Source organism: Pseudorca crassidens, chromosome 6, assembly GCF_039906515.1.
Source record: "Pseudorca crassidens isolate mPseCra1 chromosome 6, mPseCra1.hap1, whole genome shotgun sequence".
In the NCBI taxonomy this organism is placed as follows: domain Eukaryota; kingdom Metazoa; phylum Chordata; class Mammalia; order Artiodactyla; family Delphinidae; genus Pseudorca; species Pseudorca crassidens.
Window position 1 is genome coordinate 46,285,471 of NC_090301.1, and position 24,542 is coordinate 46,310,012.

A 24,542-nucleotide genomic window follows, 5' to 3' on the forward strand; every position below is an offset into this window, starting at 1 on the left:
TTTATGAAAATAGTGGGTCTTTCTTAAGCTTGCAGTTGCCCTTTTTTGGGATGGTCACAATTCCTGTGTTTGAGTTGAAGCTCTGTCAATATGCAAATGTAAGACTTTGGAGAGAAAAAATTAGTTTCAGGGCTTCAGTGTCCTCATTAAAAAACGTAGGATATTCTAGATACTTATCCCTGTAGTTTTTTGGTTTTTTTTTTTGTTTTGTTTTTTTGCAGTACGCAGGCCTCTCACTGTTGTGGCCTCTCCTGTTGCGGAGCACAGGCTCCGGACGCGCAGGCTCAGCGGCCATGGCTCACGGGCCCAGCCGCTCCGCAGCATGTGGGATCTTCCTGGACCGGGGCACGAACCCGTGTCCCCTGCATTGGCAGGCGGATTCTCAACCACTGCGCCACCAGGGAAGCCCTCCCTGTAGTCTTTTAAATCTCTAGCAGTATATAATTCTATGACATTGCCCTTCACTTCAGCTTTTTTAAATTTTTTAAATAAACTTAGTTTACCTATGTTGTATGCTATTTGGTGTAACACGAAGATATTCACTTTTTTCTCCTGACATAGCTATTTCTTTTCTCTGGGATTTTTTTTTTTTTTTTAAGTTTTCTTTCTCATAGTATTACAAATGACAAGAAATTAGACCTACACAGTAAACAGCTTTTAACATTTCATTCCTAGAGGAAACTTCCCTGCTTTATAAAATCATATCTAACAACCACTTCATATCCAAAAGAGAGAGAGAGTAAAACTTTTTTATCAGTGCAATTGTCACAATCTAAAATACGGATAAATGTTGTGATTTGACATATTTGCTAACATTAAAGAATTCCACATTAAGCAGTTCTCCAGAAATATGACTTCCTGTAACAAGAGCCAAATCCAATAGATGTTTCCTGAAGGATTGGCCAATCTTTTAGTAAACATGATTAGAGTGAATAGTCTGCAACTATTTGGGGAGGCTTGTTTTTGTTGTTGTTTTGGTTGTATTTTACTGTGTTCCAATATTAATTTACTTACCAGGTTCAGAATGTTTTGCTTCATTGTTTCCCATATTTTATCATTAGTCTGGGTGTAGTTTTAGAATATAATCTGAAAATCTGACTTTTATAAAGCAAAACATCAGGCATTATTTTAAGGGCAAAATAATTTTTTTGATATTTATTTATTTGTTTATTTATTTGGTTGCACCAGGTCTTAGTTGCGGCAGCCGGGCTTCTTAGTTGCGGCAGGCAGGCTCCTTAGTTGCGGCAGGCAGGCTCCTTAGTTGTAGTTCCCAGGCTCCTTAGTTGTGGCATGTGAACTCTTAATTGCAGCATGCATGTGGGATTTAGTTCCCTAAGCAGCGTTCAAATCCAGGCCCCCTGCACTGGGAGTGTGGAGACTTATCCACTGTGGTACCAGGAAAGTCCCAAAATAATTTTAATGATAAGAAAAGGGGATTCTGACCTGAGCATTATAGTAATGATATTATTTTCCCATCCTCCAAGCATTCTCCAATCAAAAATGCTGAAAAAGTTGGTTAATAGCCAGTTTGTGAAATAAAAACAGCAGAATAACTGTCAGGTTACACATTTGGCTGCTAGAAGGCAAAATCCATAGCATGAGTAGCTTAAATATGAGGCCATTTACTAGTTCACATTATACAAAGTACAGAGGATGCTTCAAGATTTGTTAATTCAACACAGATCTAAGTGCTTTCCATCTTTTTATTTCCATCACTAACAGCAGGTCATCCTTATCTAGGGATAGTTCTCAACATTACAAGATGATTGCTTCAGTCATAGGCATCACATACAGACAAAACAAGTGGAAGGAAATATTATGTGCCCTCCCATGTGGCTCCATTTAGAATAAGGACCTTTTTCAAAAGTTCCCCAGCCTTGGAAGATAGCATACTTCCTTTCTCATCTCCTTGGTCAGAGATTTATGAAATAGAAATATCTAAACCAATGTCTGTAAGGGAAATGGAATCACCATGATTAATGTAGATTAATGAAGAGTTTATTATTTATGAATTTATTCCTTAGGTGGGCATAGGCTATCCTTCCCTGAGAACTGGACATATGAACATATTCAGTTCATCTATCAATGAAAAGTGACAGAATTGTTGTTGCATAAGCAAATGAGATGACTGAAACAACACCTTACAAAGTTTAAAAAAAAAAAAGACAAAAATATATCCATAATCTCACTGACCTAATTTCCCTTATTAAAGCATATTTTTCTGTATAAACACCAATTTTTGCTTAGTTTATCTTAAAGTGTACATATATTTTTGTATACAGCTTTTAAAATTCATATTACCATGATTAATCCCCTCTTAATCTTCTAGTCATTATCATTACCAATTTAACTTTGTATAATATTACACCTGGTGGATGGATGTGCTGCCATATCTAATAATTGTCAATGTTGCATACCTACATTGTTTAAAAATGTAATATTTCTATTCTTAAAAAGATTGTGCATTTAGTCATTTTCATATTTTTAAATTCCCAAGTGTCATATCAGTACCTTAAAGTATCATCTATGTTTTTTAACAAAGAAAGTACACATTTAGGAAAAATTTTTAGTTGACGATTAAATAATAAGCCACTTATATACTTCCCCTTGCCAACACTACTCAAAGTCCTGCCTTTTTTGTCCTTTATCTCTGTCCAATTGATAAAATCCAACTCTGAATCCTTCAAAAGTTTAATTCCTGAATCTGGAGGGAAAGAGCACTGAATTTTGAAGGCACAAATTACTATGAATTTATAGTTTGGGATTCCAGCAGCCCATAATCCTTTAAGATTTTCGATACGCCATTTTATTTTACCTGGAGAAAATGGCAAACCCTCACATTTTTAAAAATCCATTATTTCTTGACATTTTGAACAGAAAATCTCTGCCTCGTCTTCACATAGAAAATTGAATCACAGCAAGAAAATCTTCAATTTTCTTTTATTTATTTATTTATTTATTTATTTATTTATTTATTTATTTATGGCTGCGTTGGATCTTCATCGCTGCGCATGGGCTTTCTCTAGTTGTGGCAAGCAGGGGCCAAAATACACATAGAAAAAATTCCTTAAATACATTTACTTTTCTGTTATTGACTTTTTTAAATAAAAAGATATTGACCATTATGTCAAATATGGTGATAATAAAATATATCACATTTTAATTATGTGTCATAAAACAAGACTCATTTAGATGAAATAAACAACACATATAATAAGACCTCAAGGGCACAATTGGAATTCCTTGATAGACTATGGAGTATTATAGAGAACATACAGTCATGAGCTAAGGCAGAGACTAGAATGTAAACAACTAAGATCACCGGGTTGCGGGGGGCTGTTGGTGGTGGGATGAATTGGGAGATTGGGATTGACATGTATACACTAATATGTATAAAATAGATAACTAATAAGAACCTGCTGTATAAAAAATAAATAAATAAATTTTTTTTAAAAAAGAACAACTAAGATCACCATCGCAGCCTCTGTAGTGAGCTCTTGTTATTTGGCCCTCTCTGGAAGTCTACACCACACCTCTCTTTATAGACCAGCAAATCATCTGACTCTGTGTATATGTCTACCCCTTGGCAAGTCAGCAGTGGCCAGATGCTAATGTGACTTCATTATTATCCATTCAGTAGGAGTTTGGAGAGCTGACTTTATGAGTAGAGAATATGGGCAGGTTTTCTTAGAAGTAAGGGTGGAGAAAAGGAAGAAATAATTAGTTGAATACTTATTGTCATCTCTAGTAGAGGATTAAGTTATAATTGAAGTCCATTATGTTCCCTCTCATTCATACAGTTTTAAATAATTTCTTTTTAGTTTTAAATAATTTTAGTTTATACATTTGTTTTAAATTTCTCCAGTGACTTTTTACTTTCTTTTTTGCAGAACTCTTAATTCATTGATTTGTTCTATAAACATTTATTGAGCTCCTATTAGATACCAGAAAGAACAGATATAATTGCCGCTTTTAAGGACAGAGAAAACAGATAGTAAGCAAATGTGTTATATAGGGATAAGTGCAGTGATTTAAAAAAAACATGAAAGGGAATGGAACATAATCATGGAGCTATTTTGTCTCAGTGTTCAAGGCAGGATTCTGAAAAGACTCCATTTGTGCAGAGATTTGATACAGAACCAATATATCCATAGCATTTATGAGATTGAATCAGAGCATGATTCCAGAGGTGGAGAGGTAAGGAAGACCCTGTGAGTAGGAATTTACCACAGAATTTCCTCTCTGCTGCAGTTGGGAGTGTCTCTACATCCTTTTCCATAAGAGTAATCATAACTTCTCATTTTCCTAATATCTTGCGGCAAATGGTACATACTTAGTTTTCAGGCCCTTAGGATAATTTAATAAACTTTATTATGCAAAATTATGAAAAAAATCCAATCTTAAAATAAAACTTTTCATAGCCCAGAAAACTAACTGGCTGAGTAAAAATTATTCTCTAATTTAAAGTTATAAGGACTGACATACAGTGCAGTGCTTTCTGCTCTGGAACATATGATTTGTGATTACAGTTAAGGAATGAAGCAGAGAAGGGATTAGGCAGTGAGGGTCTGTTTTACCTGCCAAGTCTTTCCTTCTTGTTGTGAACTTTAAAAGACACCTTCCTAGAAGAGATTATACAGAACAATTTTCTCAGAACACATCCCCTCTTAGTAAATAACAACAAAAACCCAACAAAAGCACATAAATTGAGAGAACTGGATACTAAGCATCCTTATAGTATAGGTGATTCTACATTTCCTATAGGAATGTGGCAGGCCATGGCCAGTCCTGCCTCAGGCTTAATTTTTAAGCAACAAGAAATAGAACATGGTAGTCTGTAATTGTGCAGAAAGAAAAGAATCGGCTTACACATTAAAAAGCAAACTCTAGGGCTGATGTATCTCTTCCCACAGCCTAATGACAAAAGGGAAGTGACCCTTGCTTCTGAAACAAATCTACTCACCAAGTTTAGAGATACTTTCTTAAGAAACTAGGAGGGCTCCTGCTATGAACTGAATTGTGTCCCTCCCACCCCAAATTCATATGTTGAAACCATAATCCCCCATATGATTGTATTTGGACATAAGACTTTTAGGAGATAATTAATGTTAAAATGAGGTCATAAGAGTGGTGTCCTAATCTGACAGGATTGGTGACCTTATAGAAAAGGAAGGGAGAGAGATCCTTCTCTCTATGTATGCACACACAGAAGAAGGGCCACTTGAGGACATAGAGAGAAGGTGGTTTCTGCAAGCCAAGAAGAAAGCTCTCTCCAGGAGCCTGATTCTGCCAATGCCTTGGTCTTGGACTTCCCTCCAGAACTGTGAGAAATTTGTTTCTGTTGTTTAAGCCATCTAGTTCATGGTATCATCTTATGGCAGCCATAGTAGACTAAGATAGCTCCTGTGAGCTTTATCCACAAAATCACTTGTATCCTTACCTGACAAAGATCCATTTCAAGCCGTGTTGGCTGGTTGGAAGTGATAGGAAAGAAAAACTACCTTGAACGAGGTCTAATTCAGCATTCTTGCCAGACCTCAAACCTGGACTAGGTCATTGATGATTGCCTACCTTAAGCATTGAGGCTCTTTCACTCATTTTTTACTAGCTGGCCTATCAACATAAACTTCCTTTATAATATTGCATGCTCAGAGTTCCAAAAAACTTACGCTGCCAACATGCTTTGGAGCATGGTTCCATTCTATGATGACTGCCTTAATCAAATCTGTAGTGTCTTTTTCAAATTTTGACTTAACCATTTTTATTACAACAAATCACACTAATCAATCCACAGAGGAATGTGTAAATATAATTTTTAATAATATTTAAATTTTCTTTTACCAAAACTTTTTTTTAATTTGACAGTATAAAGCAATAACTAAGGCATTTGCTTTAGAATTAGTACATCTGCACAATCACTTGCAAGCTGTTTTCTTAGAAAAGTTATTTTATCATTTTGAACCACTATTTGTTTTCTCTATCAAATGAGGATAAGTTAACAACATTATCTTAGACAGAGTGTGAAATATAAATGAGAAAGAAATAATAATTAAGGCTCATTATTGGAAACTGCTTTTCACATTATGATTTATTATCATTAAAGTGACAAACTGTAATTTCACCACCCCACGGTAAAAACAAAACATAAGGTGGCTTAAAAGCAGGCATCTAGAGAGAAAACCTAAACAAAGACTTAATCTACAATATGAAAATTTATCCCAGATATTTCAAGAGCTGACTATAATTACATGTTTGAAATGGGGCTTAAATAAAATAGGAATTTGCTCTTTTCAACTCTAGTCTTTAGCCAAGATTTTTTAAAATGCGTGTATATGTGGTTTCTATTTCTTCTAAAGTTTGGGAGAAAAAGAGAAAATATGTTACTTAACAGATTTTTCAAGTACCTCTTTTAGATGTTCCCTTGTGTAGACTTCTTCTAATCTGTTCATTCAGGCTTTGACTGATGGGTGAACTTCTGTATCCTCTTCCCAGGTATGAGAGGCAAACACCTAAGTTTTCTAAGGTTTATGACCTATTCCCTTCTCTAATATGGTTCTCTAAGGCTTGGGCCAAAAACCAGCTACCCATATATATGGATAGAGTGATGTGGAAATATTTACACAGTAATAAATATAATTACTAATGAAGTGTAGAGCTAAAGCTAGGAATAGAAAACATTTCGGCAACTTACTGAATCAAAAATTACAGTAATGATCACAGTAAAAACTTATATTGGTCAGTTAATTGTACTTGTAGGATTAGCAAACCAGAGAAATCAATTATTTTGAGAAATCAATTTTTATCCCGTAGTTCCCACGGTGATATTGCCTAATCATCGTCTTCAAGTCACAATAAAGGTATATTGCAAAAAGAAATAAACAGAGAGAGACTAAGTGATTAATACATTTAATTATAGTTTCCTGCATTGGATTTGGTCTCTATTCCACAAATCTTGTTTATTTTAACGGTGCTTTGAGATCCTATCCTTCCTCTGTCACTTACTAGCCACCTGGGCATATGAGGTTGGAAAACAAACCATGCATCTCTAATATAAATTCAGTATACCTGCCCCACTGGCTACACAGCATTATTTTCAAGATTCAGTAACCTGGGGCTTCTCTGGTGGCGCAGTGGTTAAGAATTGCCCTGCCAATGCAGGGGTCACGGGTTCGAGCCCTGGACCGGGAAGATCCCACATACTGCGGAGCAAATAAGACCATGCGCCACAACTACTGAGCCTGCGCTCTAGAGCCCGCGAGCCACAATTACTGAGCCTGTGTGCCACAACTACTGAAGCCCACGTACCTAGAGCCCGTGCTCTGCAACAAGAGAACCCAACACAATGAGAAGCCTGTTCACCGCAACGAAGAGCAGCCCCCTCTCGCCGCAACTTGAGAAAGCCCGCACCCAGCAACAAAGACCCAACACAGCCAAAAATTTAAATAAATTTAAAAAAAAGATACCGTAACCTAATAGGTAAGAAACCACTTCAAAAAAAAAAAAATCATTACAAAATACAAATGTTTTATAATGATATATCTTTGTACTTCTATTATCATTCTTAAAATAAATGTGGTGAATATACCATACAGCCAGAGCCTCAGGAAATTTGATCTTAATTTTAATTGTAGGTCATAGATAAATAATCCTGATACCAAAATAATGCTTATAGTGATGACTCAATGCCTCAGTAATGTGAGATCGGGGGGGGGGGGGGGGGCGGGGAGGGGGGGAGTTAATAAAGAGATAAGGCTCTGTACTGACTTGTTAGAATTTGCTATGTGGCAAACGTGCAGTTACACAGCCTTAGATCTCTCTTGGGAAACTGCCCAAACATTTGTATTTCCACAATGTATTTATTTAGAAAAATACTCTTTTCCTGAGAAAAATCTGGCTCTCAAATCTCTCACTGAGATTATGCAATTTCAGTAACTCTATTCAGGAACAAGTGTTGGAAGTCTAGTGAGAAATATATTTAACAAAAATCCATTTCCAGACTCTAATTGTTGTGAATATTTGGGAATTTTCAGTTGAAAATACTACTTATAAAAAATGAACTTCAAAACATTAAAAAAAAAAATAGAAAATTGTAAGAATACCGATAAGGCTTTTTGTCTTCCTCCCCTTACTGTAGATTTATTCTCATGTTACCTTTCTTCATTCATTATCCTTGTTGTTAGGGCACTGCAAACTCACCCAAAATGAGAAACAGCCAAGAAAGCACGAAGGTTAGAGATAAAGACAGGCACTAGGTTTTAGTGGGCAGCCCCCCCCAGGGTTCAGCCAAATTGAGTGGAGGGAAGTATTAAACACCAAGAGGATAACAACATTGCCACTGCTGAGCAGAAAATTGGAATTATTTTTCAAGTTACATTTTTCCTTTTTTTTTGGTTGTCAGGTTTTGTCTCTCCTGTCTTTCATTGCTACACTGCAAATAAATAAGCAGCCAACATGAAATTTCTTTTAGACGTGGCAAAGTACTCATTGAACTTAGAGATTAATAGTAAAATTTTAAAAAAGAAAAAGTTTAGTGATATGTGATAAGGAAAATCTGAACTAGGAAGTTTAAATTATATAAGCACCATGATGATAATATACACGTAAACACAACATGTGATTTTTCCAGATAAATTTATAAGATGATAAAATAACAAGAGTGTACCCCAAAACTAATGATAAAATAGAGTAATAACTGCCTACATGTTGTTATATGCCTTTCCCAAAATGATGTATTAGAAATTTAATGCTGGGGACTTCCCTGGTGGTGCAGTGGTTAAGAATCTGCCTGCCAATGCAGGGGACATGGGTTTGATCCCTGGTCCAGGAAGATCCCACGTGCAGCGGAGCAACTAAGCCCATGCTCCACAACTACTGAGCCTGCACTCTAGAGCCCATGAGCCACAACTGCTAAAGCCCATGCGCTCTAGGGCCCGCATGCCACAACTACTGAGCCCACGTGCTGCAATTACTGAAGCCTGCACGCCTAGAGCCCGTGCTCCACAACAAGAGAAGCTGCCTCAATGAGAAAGCCTGCGCACTGCAACGAAGAGTAGCCCCCGCTCGCAGCAACTAGAGAAAGCCCGCACGCAGCAACGAAGACCCAACACAGCCAAAATTAAAAAAAAAAAAAAGAAAGAAATTTAATGCTATCCTTCCAGCCTACTGTTGGTCTCTTCCATTACCTGTGAGCTTTTTGCTCTGAATCCTGCCACAAGTTCTCATCCACATCAACATCCATTGCCATTTCCTTTGAGTTGTTCTCACCAAAGCCAAATTGCCAACATATTTCTAGTTCCAATGGACTTGGATTCTTAGAAAAACATTCATTTTACATTAAGATCTGTACTGCCTCATCTTACAACTTGTAGCCCAAGAAACCTCCCATACCTAACCAAATTATCACAAAAATGTCTCTCAGTTTGGGCCTAAGGTCTTTACAAATCAGTGCTATATTTTCAATTGTTTAGATTTTCAGAGTCTGAGATGACATTCTCAACAAAGAATAAGCTCAATATAGCTCAACAAAGAATAAGCAAAATATTTTGCTTCCGTTTTTACAGTACACCCAAAATGATGTCAAAGATTACTTAAAATGATTATAATAGCTAAAATTTATTGTATTAGTCATCAATCTAATGACCTTTCCATTTAATCCTCACACCCTCTGAAATAGGTTTTAGTAAAATATCCAGTCTATAAATGAGTAAATAGAGGCAAAGAGAGGATAAATATATTGTCAAATTCACATAAGTAGTAAGGTACAGAACTGGTATTTGAAGTTTTACAGTCTGTACTAGGTTACTAGAACTGCCATAAACAAAGTATGACAGACTGGGTAGCTTAAACAACAGAAATGTATTTCCTTTCAGTTCTGGAGGCTAGAGTTTGAGATCAAGGTGTCAACAGGATTTATTTCTTCTAAGGCCTCTCTCCTGGGTTTATAGGTAGTCAGTCTTTCTCTGTGTCTGCTTTCTCTTTTTTTTAATAAAGACACCAGTCATAAGACCCACCCCAATGACTTCATTTATCCTTAATTATCTATTCAAAGGCCTTGTCTCCAAATACAGTCACATTCTGATGTACTAGGGGTTAAGACGTTAACATATGAATTTGGAGAGGACACAGTTCAGCTCATATCACAGTGTTAATCCAGATCCCTCCTCTTAACCACTAAACATGCAAAAGGAAGGGAGGGATGGAGGAGAAAAGGAAGGGAGGAAGGGGCGAGGGAGGGAGGGAGGGAGAGAGATGTTACTTAGGGCATTACTTGGATTGATTTGATGGCTCTTGGTTTCCATATGGGATATAGCCACCTCTACCACAGTAATATACTTGTCAAGCAAACCAGAATAACCTTCAAGGCAGCTGGAGGTAGGGTGCTTTCTAGACAGTGCTGAGACAGATTGACCAATTCTTGGGACAGCAGCTTGGTATGGTGATGTGACCTTGAGCTCTGAAGTTACACAGATATAGGTGCAAATATTAGCTCTGTTTCATTCTACTTGGAAAAATTATATTCCCTTTCTAAGCTTCAGTTTTCTTAACATGGGTGTAATATTTCATATAGGATAGGATTTTTAAGAGTATTATAGTTGATGTGAAGTTCATAGATGAGCTCATATCCTCAACAAGTGAAAACCTCAAAGTTCTTCATTTTTCCTTTCCATTTTTGCTCCTCACTTACTAGATTCACACAGACCACTTGCCTTTCTTTCACATACCCTCTCAAGAATATTAATATCATAAATAAATAGTGAAGTAATAAATAATACATTTCTTTCACCTAATTACCTCTTTTCTAAGCACACCTACTCACCATCTCTTTTGATTGGATTTAAGTAATCACCCTGTCTTCTTTCTTTGAGTTGCAAATTACCTATCACTTAAGCAAAATTTTACAAATAGAAATCTACTCTATTCATTTTACATTTTCTTTGAAAATTTTCTTTTTAAACAAATTTTTCAATTAAAATATTTTATACTTCCAGAAAAGTGGAATAAGCAATACAAAAGACACAATTAGAAAAATAAATGTGGATAAATGGACATTCCATCACATTGATTCTAATGTCTTTATATTTTGGTGGGATTGGTAGAAATAAATAAAACTGTATGGATATATCTAATGATCCATATTGTAACCTAATTTTAATTCACAAAGTTTATCCATATTAATTCATTTATTTATCCTCATGTCAGTCATTATTTTGGGTATTGAACATAGAATTGTGAATGTTATGCTAAGAATGGAAAATGCTTTAGTGATGGAGAGACAGTGACTATATATGCAAATAAATATGTAAGTGGTGATAAGTGCTATTCCAAAAACAAAGCAAGTCATTACTTTTAGGAATGTAAAATGGTGCAGCTGCTTTGGAAAACAGTTTGGCAGTTCCTCAAATGACTAAACAGAACTATCATATGATCCAATAATTTCATTCCTAGGTATATACCTAAAAGGAATAAAAACATATATCCTCACAAAAACTCGTGCACAGATGTTAACAGCAGCATTATTCATAATATCCAAAAAGTAGCAACAGCACAAATGTTCATTAAATGATGATAAATAAATTGTGGTATATTTATAGAATACTTTTAGCAATAAAAAGAAATTAAGTACTGGGACTTCCCTGGTGGCACAGTGATTAAGAATCTGCCTGCCAATGCAGGGGACACGGGTTCGAGCCCTGGTTTGGGAAGATTCCACATGCCGCTGAGCAACTAAGCCCATGTGCCACAACTACTGAGCCTGAGCTCTAGAGCCCACAAGCCACAACTAATGAGCCCGTGTGCTGCAATTACTGAAGCCCACACGCCTAGAGCCCGTGCTCAGCAACAAGAGAAGCCACCACAATAAGCCCGTTCATCACAACAAAGAGTAACCCCCACTCACTGCAACTAGAGAAAGCCTGCACGCAGCAACGAAGACCCAACACAGCCGAAAATAAAGTAAATAAAGTTTTAAAAAAAGAAATTAAGTACTGATATATGCTACAGTATGGGTTAACCTTGTAAACATTATGCTAAATGAAAGAAGCCAGACTCAAAGCCATTTATATGAAATGTCTAGAATTAGGTGATATATAGAAACAAATTATATTAATGGTTTCCTAGGAACGTGAGGATGGGAAAATTGCTGGGGGTGATGGCTAAAGGGTGGGGAATTTCCTTATAGGGTAATGAAAATATTCTAAAATTGATTGTGGTGATGTTTATACAACTCTGTGGTTATAGTTATAGCTATTAAAACATTTTTTTAAATTGAAATTATCAAAATTAAAAGTTTGTGCTTATCAAAAGATACATATAAAATTGAAGAGATAAGATAGACCAAGATAGAATATTTATATATATTTGTCAAAGAACTTATATCCATAATATATAAAGAGCTCCTACAATTCAATAATGAAAAGACAAAAAAATCTTTAAAAAAACCCTCAAGTTATTGAGATAGAGAGTAATAGAGGAACTGGTGGTTGTTACTTTTTAAATATGGTGCTCAAAGAAGGTCTTTTGGAGAGAGGATACCTGACAAGTGTCCTAACTAAAAGAAGGGAGTCTGTCATTCCAGGATCTTGTAGAAGAGTGCCCCCATGACAGGAAATAACAAATTTAAAGTACTAAACCTAGAATGAATATGCTATGTTCAAGAATCAACAGCTTCAGTGGAGCCAAGGGATTAGTAGGCAGTATCCATAAAGCTGAGTAATTACAGAAAAGACTGACAGGAAATAAAGTTGAAAGGGGAGCTGGGAATGACATATTGGACACCTTTTCCCTTGTCAAAATGATCCTCCCTAATGATGATGGTGATGATGGGGCTACAGCAAAATATTTCCTATCTCCTGCCTTGTGTCTTTAACTGCCCTTATACTGTTCCACTTAGAAAACATAACCTCAAATGTAATCTGTCCTGACCGAATTTGTCCCTAATATGTACACCAATCAATATTTACATTAATTTACCAAGTTGTGTGACTAGCACACAACAGTTCACTCAGGATATACTTCAATCCTCTGACCTTCATATTCTGTATCTATTCAATGACTCAGTTTTATCAATACTAACTCAAAATACCTGCCCCTTTCTCTGTAGTTCCACTGATAACTCCCTTTTCATAATTTCAATCTGATCTGCAACATTCTAGCTGTTAATTCCACTTATAATTTTTCCCTCTCAACATCTTTCCATACATGCTGGATTTTATTAATGCACAAAGCATATCATACTTTTTAATATTTTTCTAGCTCAGAAAACCTACTGACTTTTTCTTGACTTTTTCTTATCTGTAATGTTATCTCTCAAGATATTTTCCAAAAATATTTTATGGGAAAATAGTCCCTTGACATATAAATTTGGAAATGCAGTTACTATATCTCCCATAGAAGATACTATTGCACATTACCACATTAAGCATTCTTTAAAAGTCCTAGAGTTAAGAAACCTATATAAATTTTTAAACTTAGATATAAATATATATTAATCTATGAACACTTTTTAAATATAATAACTAATAACATCTTGCTGAACTGGTATTCGAGGAACATACCTTGACTAAAAAGGTTAAAATTGATGCTGCAAATTACCATTAAAGTGACTATAAAATGTAAGTTATATGACATAACTGTGTTATTCCGCAAAGTGAGGAAAATGTGTTAGTTCAAATGCATAAATTTTTAGAACTGAAATGTAATTTAAGGCCAATCTAGCCCAAGTCAAGCATTTTATGAATCAGGTTCAGAAACGTAAATTTCCGAAGGTTACTTAGGTTGCTGGCAGAGCTGAGATTAGGATTTCTAGTTTATTGCCCTAATGTATAAATACTATTTTTATTCAAGGTAAATAATTTAACATATATTTATCGTCCACTACTATGTGCCTGGTATATGCAAAGATATTCTCACAATTCATCTTGGCACTTAACATTGCATTTGTATTTAATTCAATTGGTTGAGCATAAATTCCTTAAGGGTCAAGGCTTTCTCTAGATTTTTAAATCTCCCTTTGTGACTAACATATTATTATGCACAACTAGTCACTGACTCAACACATTCATGTAATATATTCTTGCTTAAATAACTTCTGATGACAGATCATAAATTAAAGAGGATTTAGCAAGAGTGAAGCCCTCTTCCTGGTTCATAGCTGGTGCCTTCTCGCTGTGTCCTTACATGATGGAAGGTACAAGGGACCTCTGTGGGATCTCTTTTATAAGAACACATCCCATCCCTCATGATCTAATCCCTTCTGAAAGGTCCTGCTTCCTAATACTATCACCTTTGGGAGTTAGAATTCTATATAAGGACTTGGGGGAACACAAACATTCAGACCATAGCATAATCCCACCAACAGTGTTAAAGGTCCACATCCTCACCAACATTTTGTATTGTCAGTTTTTACTAATTTTAGTTGTGGTATCTCATAACAGTGCTGATTTGTATTTTTTGATGAGTAATGATGTTGAGCATCTTTTAATATGCTTATTGGCTGTATATATATAATCTATTGAAAAGTGCCTGTACAATCTTTAATCCTTTTTTTTTTTTTTTGCGGTACGCGGGCCTCTCACTGTTGTGGCCTCTCCCTTTGCGGAGCACAGGCTCCAGACGCGCAGGCTCAGCGGCCATGGCTCACGGGCCCAGCCGCTCGGCGGCATGTGGGATCTTCCCTGAACGGGGCACAAACCCGTGTCCCCTGCATCGGCAGGCGGACTCCCAACCACTGCGCCACCAGGGAAGCCCTGATTCATTTTTAATTGCATATTTATTTGTAGTTCTTTATACATTTTCAATATATAATCTTAAGATATGTGAATTTCAAATACTTCCTCACAACTTGCCTTTTCAGTATCTTAAGGGTGCTTCCTTTGTTGAACAGTTCTTGATTTTAATGAAATCCAATTATCAGTATTTTATTTTTAATTGGTGCTGTCTATATCTTGATTCAAAAATGCTTGCCAACCTCATCATGAATATATTCTCATATGTTTTTTCTCCTAAAATTTAATGTTTTATCTTTCACATTTAGATGGTTAAATTCTCTTGAATCAATTTTTGTGTATGATACCAGGTTGGGTAATACATATTTTTAATGGGGCCAGCTATTTAAGACAATAGAGTACAGAAAGGTACAAGGATGTGTAAGAAGTGTGTTAATCACTGGATAGCTTCAGGTCAGGTTTGTTATCTTGTTTGTCATTTTACAATGTAATTATGCGTTTTGAAATTTAAAAATAAGTTCATTACAATAATATATAATTACATCAGTTCACTCTAGTTGATCTCCACAAATTACAGTTTTATGAATGTTATAACAAGTTGTACTATTTTTTCAGTGGCACGCACACCCAAATCAGTCTTCTACACTGCTCTTAGAAATTGAAATATTTAGTGGTTTCGGTCACTTTTCAGAGGCAACACTGTGGAGAAGAAAAAGTACTGAACTAGCAATCTGCTCACTTGAATTCAAGTTCTGTGTCAGTCATTAATTAGCTATGGCTTTCTATAGAGCATACTCATAGTGTTTTCTGTCCAACACCCTTGATTTCTTCTGGAAGCAATAATCTACTCCTCCTGGGAGCTACACCTGTCCACTCCACCCTTAAACTCATATACTTACATTAAGATTTGCAGTGTTTTGACATTTTCCTATTCCCTGACCCCTGACTTTTTTTAGGGTCCACCAAATCTGTGCTAGTCTCCTGTAGCTCTCCACCTCAAACATATTGGTCCAGTGGTGGGACACTTCCAGACTAAAACTATCAATGCTATACTGAAGCTACGTGAATCTAGTCCATGAAGAAAAGTAGTCACACTGTTCTGATTAGGCCTTCCATATGCACAATTCCTTCATATCCACAATTCCTCTATATCAGCGGTTCCACATCCAAGGATTCAAGCAACCATGGATCGTGTAGTACTATAGCATTTACTATTGAAAAAAACCCATGTATAAGTGAACCCATGCAGTTCAAATCCATGCTGGTCAAAGGTCAACAGTGTATATGTATATTTGTACATACATTTAAATACATATTTATTTGTGAATTCAAATACTTTATGATATGATTTAGGAGTTTTGTAACACTGCTACTGACTAAAATTCAAAAATGTGTTATCATTTCCAAAGTGTGAGAAAATGGGTTATACATTTCACTAGTGATTTTAATGAAGTTTAAAGCAAATGCCATTTATTACTTTATTATTTATTATGACTACACTTTAATGATGTATATTGCAGCTGTGATCCACTATAGACATAAACAGAATATTCTCTAAATTGTTTTTGATGGAATATCTGTTCCTGCATTTCTGAATGTTTACTGATAACATTGCTCTTTCCTTCCTGATTCCGATCGCATCAGTGGCTGAACACGTGCATGTATTCTCTTCTTTTTCTCTTCCCGTGCTGTGTAAACATTACACATTTCCTTCCACTTTTGAATCCAAAGGAAAAATAGCCTTAAAGAAAAAAATTTGTATGTGCTTTTCCATTATTTTTTGCTATTGATCTTTAAATAATTTTGAAACAGGAAGTCTCACTCTCCTGCTGAAATCTGTTTCCTATAGAGAGTAAATGTGTTGATTTACCACTTAAAGTCACTTTTCTGTGAAACTCTTTTGAATCAGATAACTCCCTAAGTTGAGGGAGAAGAACTGGGACAAAGGACTGGCTAGAATGTTAGACAATTTCTTTTTCAACAGTTCTGTTTGCAATCTCATAGAAAACCTGGTTAGGAAATTGGTTATAAAAACAGAAACATACTTTAAAGGAAACAAAGATGAAAATTTGGAAATGTGTTTCTTTTTTGAAATGGGAGTAAAGGGAAAGAGGAATCAGAAATTGAAAGCTGCGTTAAAGAAATAATAGAGGGCTTCCCTGGTGGTGCAGTGGTTGGGAGTCCGCCTGCCGATGCAGGGGACATGGGTTCGTGCCCCGGTCCAGGAAGACCCCACGTGCTGCGGAGCGGCTGGGCCCGTGAGCCGTGGCCGCTGGGCCTGCGTGTCCGGAGCCCGTGCTCCACAACGGGAGAGGCCACAGCAGTGAGAGGCCCGCATACCGCAAACAAACAAACAAACAAAAAACAACAAAAAAAGAAATAATAGAAAAATGCAAGAAAAATTAAAGTAAAATTAGTTCTGACTTAAAAAAAGAATAGTTATGAGAAAGATGTGGCAAATAGAATTGCAAATGTAAATGGTTCTTAATACATACTTAGTCATATTGATCAGGATTACCCATGTCTCTCAGTTATTGCCATTTTAATGTATATTTTCAAGATTGAAATATGACCTCTGTACTTGAATATTATTAGCTATATGCACTGAAAGTATGTGTATCTACAATATTGAATGCTAATACACATGTTTTAAATATGACTCATGGAATTTGTGGACAGAAATGTATGAGAATACACATTAAATGTCATAGAAATTTACATGTGGAGGTATGCATAAAGTTCCTACTAGTCTGTATATAAATCCACATTAACATTTTATTTATTAGATATATCTGTGTTCTGTATTTCAGAGATGATTGACGCAATGAAGAAAGAACATATTTTTTTGGTTTCTGTATGTCTACTGCTTAGTTGTGCCTCTGCCCCTCTTAATGCTGTTCCTGAGGAAGGTGAAGAACATACAAACATTACAGGTAAAATCTTAAAAGTATTCATCTTTTTAAGCTAGTCAATGCTCTCAATTTTAATACAAAAATTTAATACATTTTTCTCCATCTTGTAGAAAAATCAGTTTTTATTGAAGTGACATTTTTCCAAAATCTTAGTCCAAAAAATAAAGTCACTTTAGCAAGGAAGATCTCTTTTTTCTCAGACTATATATTAAATACTGAAGTACCTCTGAAAAATTGCAAGGAGCAAAATGGTATAGATACAACTCTCTATGAACCTTGATGTCACCCTTTGTCTGGGAAAAGTATGAGAAGGAAAAGGAAAGTACAAACATCTGAGGTTTCAGTCATTCTCTCCTTCTTGCCTTTATTCCTCAAATAAAAACTTCTCAGATGAGTCCAAAGTAAGAATCTAGTCAAGCAGGATACCAGAAGATCTGGGTAATAGAAGATAGTTCTAATCCCGTAAAGTTCTGTGTCTAAAAATAAAATACAGTTGACCCTTGAGCAATGCAGGAGTCGGGGTACCAACCATCAGTGAAGTCAAAAATCCACATATAACTTATAGTCAGCCCTCCGTATCCATGATTCCTCTAGGTCCTGCGTTCTGCATGCAGATTCAGCCAACCACAGATCATGTAGTACTATAGTATTTATTACTGAAAAAACATTTTGTGTAAGTGAACCCATGCATCTCAAACCTGTGTTGTTCAAGCATCAACTGTTTTAACAATAAAACAATAGAACAAGGAGGAGACTGTGTAGTGATCGTTATTATAGATTTATTTCTTTCTTAAAAGTAATATTTTGTGGCAAATTAGTAAATTAGTGATAAAAATCTCATCATTGTTAATAATGAGAGACTGAACAAAGTGATAGCTTCTATTCATTTGTATATATGTTTATGATGTACAAAACATATCCATAAATACATTTTGATTTCATATCTCCAACAGCTCTTTAATGTGATTTTGTTCCTTGTACTAATCTTTGATAAAGATTGAATAAATATATCTTATGTGCCTGAGACTCTGGTAGGTGCTAGGGAAGAAGTGATGACTGAGACCAGGTTCTCCAAAATTTCATGGTTTCACAAGGGAGACTTTAATGTAGACAGATTATTTCAGTGTAATGTGGTAAGTGAAATGATAAGAGGCATGCATAAGGGTGCTGCTGTTGATACAAAGAAAAGGGGGACTCATCTAAGCTTGGCTATCTGAGAGCTTGGCACAGGGAAGTGGCCAAATGGTACATGCTACATCACTTCAGCCTGCACCCAAAAATGAGACACTGGGAGCAGATCTGAAGGTCTAGACCAACTGGACCCACAGCTTGAAGTCCATCTGCCCAGGCAGGCCCAGCCTACATCAGCCCCCAGCTGACCGGTCGATAAGAAGCAAACCCAGCTGGGATCAGAAGGGCCATTCACATCCTACCCATGAATGAAAAATAAAGGCTTATTATTATATGCCACCAAAAAATACATATATATTATTGGGAAAATTTCCTAAAGATGGAACATTATTTGATAAAGTAAAAACCATTATGTGCCTTATGAGAGTAGGAATGTGGGCACTATGAGATGGACTCTAATTCTTCCTTCCACTCATTTTTCAAAAGGGATGGCTAAAGTTCTAATATTCTGGAGGTTGGGTAGAGAAGGAATGCGGAGGTTACAGTAAGTCCCAACAGGGCAAAGCAGGCAATCCCGTCTTAGAAAGTGGGAGGAGAAAGAGTCCAAGTGTTCCTAATATTCACCTCCTCCAAGCTCCCTCAATTAGGCTGAGAAAATGCATGCCAGTTAACCAGGATGTTCCTGAAACTGTTGCTACTGCCACAGTCAGCCAAGAAACCAGAATTAACCCATCAATAATTAAACCCAAGTTTAAAATCTCTGGATAAATCCAGACCAAACCCACCTGGATAAGGAAAAATTTTGATCTTAAAGCTAGATTTGAAGACCACTTAGCTGACTGGCTGCACAGTCTTATGCAGTTTTGGTTTTCTTTTGTTTTGTTTTTAATTAATCTTGTGATAGCATGATCCTGTGTCTGTATCGATTCAATTTTGGAGATACCATCTATCACATTATGCCAAGGTCATGCCATCATTTTATAGATGTATGCCATTTCATTGAAATACTGTACTAGCATTTTATTGAAAAACATTACAAGATTTTACGGCTTCTCTCACAAGTCAATAGTAGACCTTTTAAAATTAGTTCAACCAGCAGGGAGGATGAAATAGAGAAATTTTTGATAAGATAAAAATGATTAAAAAATAGTGGTGATAAACTTTTTTTTTTTTTTTTTTTAAATTCCTTTAGACTGGTAGAGACAAGATTAGCAGGGAGCATTTAGAGAAAGGCAAGTATGTTTCATAACATTTAGAATCAGACAGACCTAAGTATGCATGTGTAGTTTGCCACATAGCAGCTTTGCAAAATTAGATGAGTTTATGTAAACTCTCTGACTCCCAGTATCCTAATCTATAAGTAAGTGATCTAAATAACTACATTTAAATGGTTGTTATATAAACTGCATAAAAGCATCTGGCATATTTCCTAGAACAGAGGAGGCAGAGTACACGTCTGTGTTCTTCCTTTCCAGAGAAATCAAATATTTTAGTTAGAGAGTCAAGTAGCATATATATAGATAGTAGGTTAACCATAAAGCTCTAGGTTCCCAAACAAATTCCAGGAGAATGAGGATTCTAATAGTCAAGGATATGACACATCCCCAAATATATCACGAGCCTTCCATTCAACATCCCAGGACAGGGGGAGGGAAGACTGAGATTTTAATTCTCAGACTGTGAGACATAAAATATTGGGTTGGCCAGAAAGTTCCGTAAGATGTGATGGAAAACCCCTAACTTTTTGGCCAACCCAATATAAGAAATTAATTATGAAAATAATTACATATAAACCATAATTCTGTTTATCTTACTACATCAGATTAAAGTCCTGTTACATTGTCTTGTATGTTTTTTCCAGTTTTACGGCCTTAGGTAGATCCTTGTCACAGTCAACGCTTTCTTCAAGTCTTGGGAAAGTTACCCTTGATCCCCTCAGAAAAGCTTAAGTATCTTATTATACACTTACACAGCATCCTGAACTTCTTGAATATTTATATAACTAAGTCTTTAGTGTCCGCATGCTTCATGAAGGGGGGGGGTGGTCACTGCCACCTAATTTACTATCATATCTGCCATGACAGCACAGTGCCTGACAAATGACCAACACACGATTGTTAACTTTTGAAAAGGTTTATCTAAATTAAAAAATCAAAACAAGACAAACTTTCATCCCTTTTTAGTGGCACAGCATGGCTGTGTGTCCAGAGGGGCCACCTGATCACTCCCCCAAATCAAGAATGCTGTGCCCAAGTGCGAGGTTGCAAGGTCACTGCACAAAAGAATATTCTAATATAGGATTCGTGTAAGAAATACAATAAAATATGAATGGTAAAAATGAGTAACTAGATAATAATTAGTAAAATACATTATTCAAAGTTAATTCTTAGTGTTTTCTTTAGGAAATTGCTATAAAATCATTACCTGCTTTCATCACTGAAACCATTTTTAATTTTTATAAAGTGAAGTTTAGAAAAATTTATTGAGTGGAAATTGTACAATTAAATCTATGTGCTTGACTTAAATGCCAATTAAGGAATCTCAGTCACACAGATCTGTGACAGTATCACTCAGTTATTAAGAAGGTGAGCAGTATCTGGTATAAAACTATCTGAGGGTCAATTCTGAAGCCGTCACTTATGGTGTGAACTGAACAATTAATTTTTGCAGTGCTCTTTTATAATCTGTAAAGTGGAGATAATAATGCCTAATTCAGAAGTTTGTTGTGATCGTTAAATAATATAATTGCAAAATGTCTGGAGCACAGTAATTACTCAGTAAACGTTAGCTCTTACTACCAGGACAACTGCTACAACTATGGTGTAATATCCTTTGTTTGTGGTACGCTGCCACCACCTGGTGGCACCATTACTAAATAGCAGGTTGAAAATAAGATGGTATATCCTTAATACAGAAAATGTAAAATAAAAGATTTGGCATGATAATAAAGAATATCAAATATATGAAAAGTCAAAAATGTGGGAATAATCAATGAGAAATAATTTGATATAAGTTATTGATTTATAAGACATAGTTTCCCTAAGTATACAGTATTTGGCAACTCAGGTAAAGCTGTGTTCTACAAGTGGCCTATATTAAAGGTGCCTGTCTGAAGCACTGCTTCAATGATTTGGTGTCTGTAGAGTTCTAAAGTAACATTAACTTGGGAATCAAGACCATCATATTGTATGAGAAGTGCTATAGGAATTTCTGAAATAATGGTATATAGCCATAAGTTATGAAAATGTCAGAGTTTTTATTCTAGCTCATTTCTCAAAATTATTTATGTGACTTCTGAGATTCTAAGATCTGCTCCTAAGGATATTTATAGAACTGATAGGTCAAATTTTTGTCAGCCCTACAAAAATGTATATAGAGCAGATAAAACATAAAGTGCTAATTCAGTGACACATTGTGCGTCATCTCTCAGTCAGATGCACCACTTAGGGTCCTTGAAGCTTTCTAACTTCTCACAATTTTTTAACAACTCAGAATGTCATGTGTAGAATTATCAATCTTTAAGTAAAGAAAGGAATATAAATAGCATTCACAATCATGCATAAATGTACTACTCAGAAAATGCTTTCGCTTATTTTTGAATTCAAATTGACAGTTGTAACTTCAGTGATGAAGGGAAAATATATATTTTTCATGTCATTTTTTGTCTATATACAGATATATACAATACTCTAAAATGTTATTATATATTATTAATTTCTAGAGAAAAGAAGTACTTGTGTGTATAATTTAAGAAAATTAATTATTTGTAATTTATAGTATTTAACACCTAAATTTTCATAAATAGGGAATGGTTTAATGTAGTATGATATATACATACATGTATGAATATAAATATTCTGTTGCTTTTTCTTTCATGAGGATTGGAGTCATGTACCAGCCCTGATATTGTTGCTTTTAAAGAGTTGTTTTGTATGTAAAAAATGACACAGCTGTGGATTAGGGAGACATCTCTACTTATCTGTAATGTCAACACATCAGTTACCTTATAACTACTACTCAATTCCATATTGGTCAACTGGTACAAGTTTAAGCAACATCTATAACAAGAGTCTAGAAAAAATATTTGATATTTTTCCTTAAAAGTTGGTTAATAATCAACTATTAAAGTTTAATAAAGTTGGTAAGACCTGTCTCATTTGATGAGTTTATATATTTTATCTAACTTTTTGATAACTTTTCATAGTTTCTTATATCAGCCTATTTTATTATTGTTGCACTTCTCCTTAAAATTAAGATGTATTAAAAATGAATGTTATTCTTTTATTTTTACCTTGTAGATGCTGAGTTGCCACCGTTGAAACTTGTACATTCATTCTGTGCATTTAAAGCAGATGATGGCCCATGCAAAGCAATGATAAAGAGATTTTTTTTCAATATTCACACTCAGCAATGTGAAGAATTTATATATGGGGGATGTGAAGGAAATCAGAATCGATTTGAAAGTCTGGAAGAGTGCAAAGAAAAATGTACAAGAGGTAGGTTTCTGGAGATACTTATTACCCAGAAACCTTTAGAGTTATTAGATCTAATCATAGATTTGATCATTTTAGAAAAAATGTTAAAACTATTTTAACATTCCAAGGAATCTTTTTCACTTTTTTAGCTTTAATGTTCAACTACTGTTTTTCATTTTTTTTTATCAGTCATTATAAAATACAGTAAGCTTATTGTCCTATACTCTTCCCCATAATAAAGAGGGAAGAAAACCCTTAAGTTTGCAGAACAGATTTTATATCTGCAACAAATTAAGTGTAATTCAGCCTCCTTGGGTAGCTATGAGTTCACAGGAAATAAATTGTTATTCACAGTGACTTAGACTTTCCTTTACCAATACAATGATCTCATAGTTGTTTCCCTGTCAAGATAATGAATTAATCCAATTTGAGGTTCTCAACAGCTACTAATTAGAAAATTATAGAAATATATATATGAAAGTAAAATCCTTCTCTTTGGAGCCTTGGAATAATGTAGAAAATATCATCCCTGATGACCTATGAAGACCTTACTGAACCCAACTTTTCATAGTTTTACTGAGTTATAAGGTTTAAAAGCATATCACATTCTACTATTAAACTTTATTGAACACTTTTATTCTTTTAATCATGTTAAAACAACTTTTTTTTTTCAAATTCTACAAATTACAATGTTTCATGTGGTTTTCTCTCTTTAGACTGAGATAAATTCCAAACAATTACTGGTCAAAATTTTGAATGTTTTTATCTCAGTTTTATTCTTCTGAATTGAGAGCTACTTGAGAGATAGAAAATCCTGAGTTGTCTTTATTTCTGCAGTTTCTAGTCCCAAATTTCCCCACTGCATGTTCTTAGAGACAGTTGAATTAAACTGTAGGGCCATAGCAATGGTATCTTTAGTTAACACTGGTGTCTTGTTTTTTGCAAAGCAGGCAGGTCTGCATTTTCACTCTGATAATGCTTTCCTAAACAGCTTTTACAAAACAGCCCTGGCATCATGATGCTCTCGGCCTATGGGAAAATCTCAGTGTGGTAAAAACAGAGAGCTTTTCTCCTCTGTGACTGTTGTATGCTCCAGACCTGGCAGAAAAGAATTGATGTGAATGAATTTCTTTATCTCAGAGCACTTATTTCCCTCTTTCCTCTCCATAGATGTGCTAGAAATGTTACTAACACAGATTAGGCAGTTCAGTGGTCCTCTGTAGTACCTTTGGTTTTTGTGATTGCCTGGTCATTTCCCATTCATTGTAGATTTCTATACCCTGTTCTGTTCCATACTGGGC

General features: G+C 35.4%; 1 protein-coding gene across 6 annotated transcripts in view; it reads left to right on the forward strand.

Moving 5' to 3' along the window:
- The window catches only part of TFPI (tissue factor pathway inhibitor), a 67,410-nt gene that overhangs the window by 11,844 nt on the left and 31,024 nt on the right, over positions 1-24,542 (forward strand). For 4 of the 6 annotated variants that reach the window (XM_067741249.1, XM_067741252.1, XM_067741254.1 and 1 more), the window contains exons 2-3: positions 17,534-17,656; positions 23,065-23,262. In XM_067741249.1, coding sequence (XP_067597350.1) covers positions 17,536-17,656; positions 23,065-23,262 — 319 coding nt within the window. In that variant the 5' untranslated portion in view covers positions 17,534-17,535. Of the gene's footprint in view, positions 1-5,147; positions 5,324-17,533; positions 17,657-23,064; positions 23,263-24,542 lie in introns of all 6 variants that reach the window. The other 2 variants (XM_067741251.1, XM_067741253.1) reach the window with 2 other exon arrangements.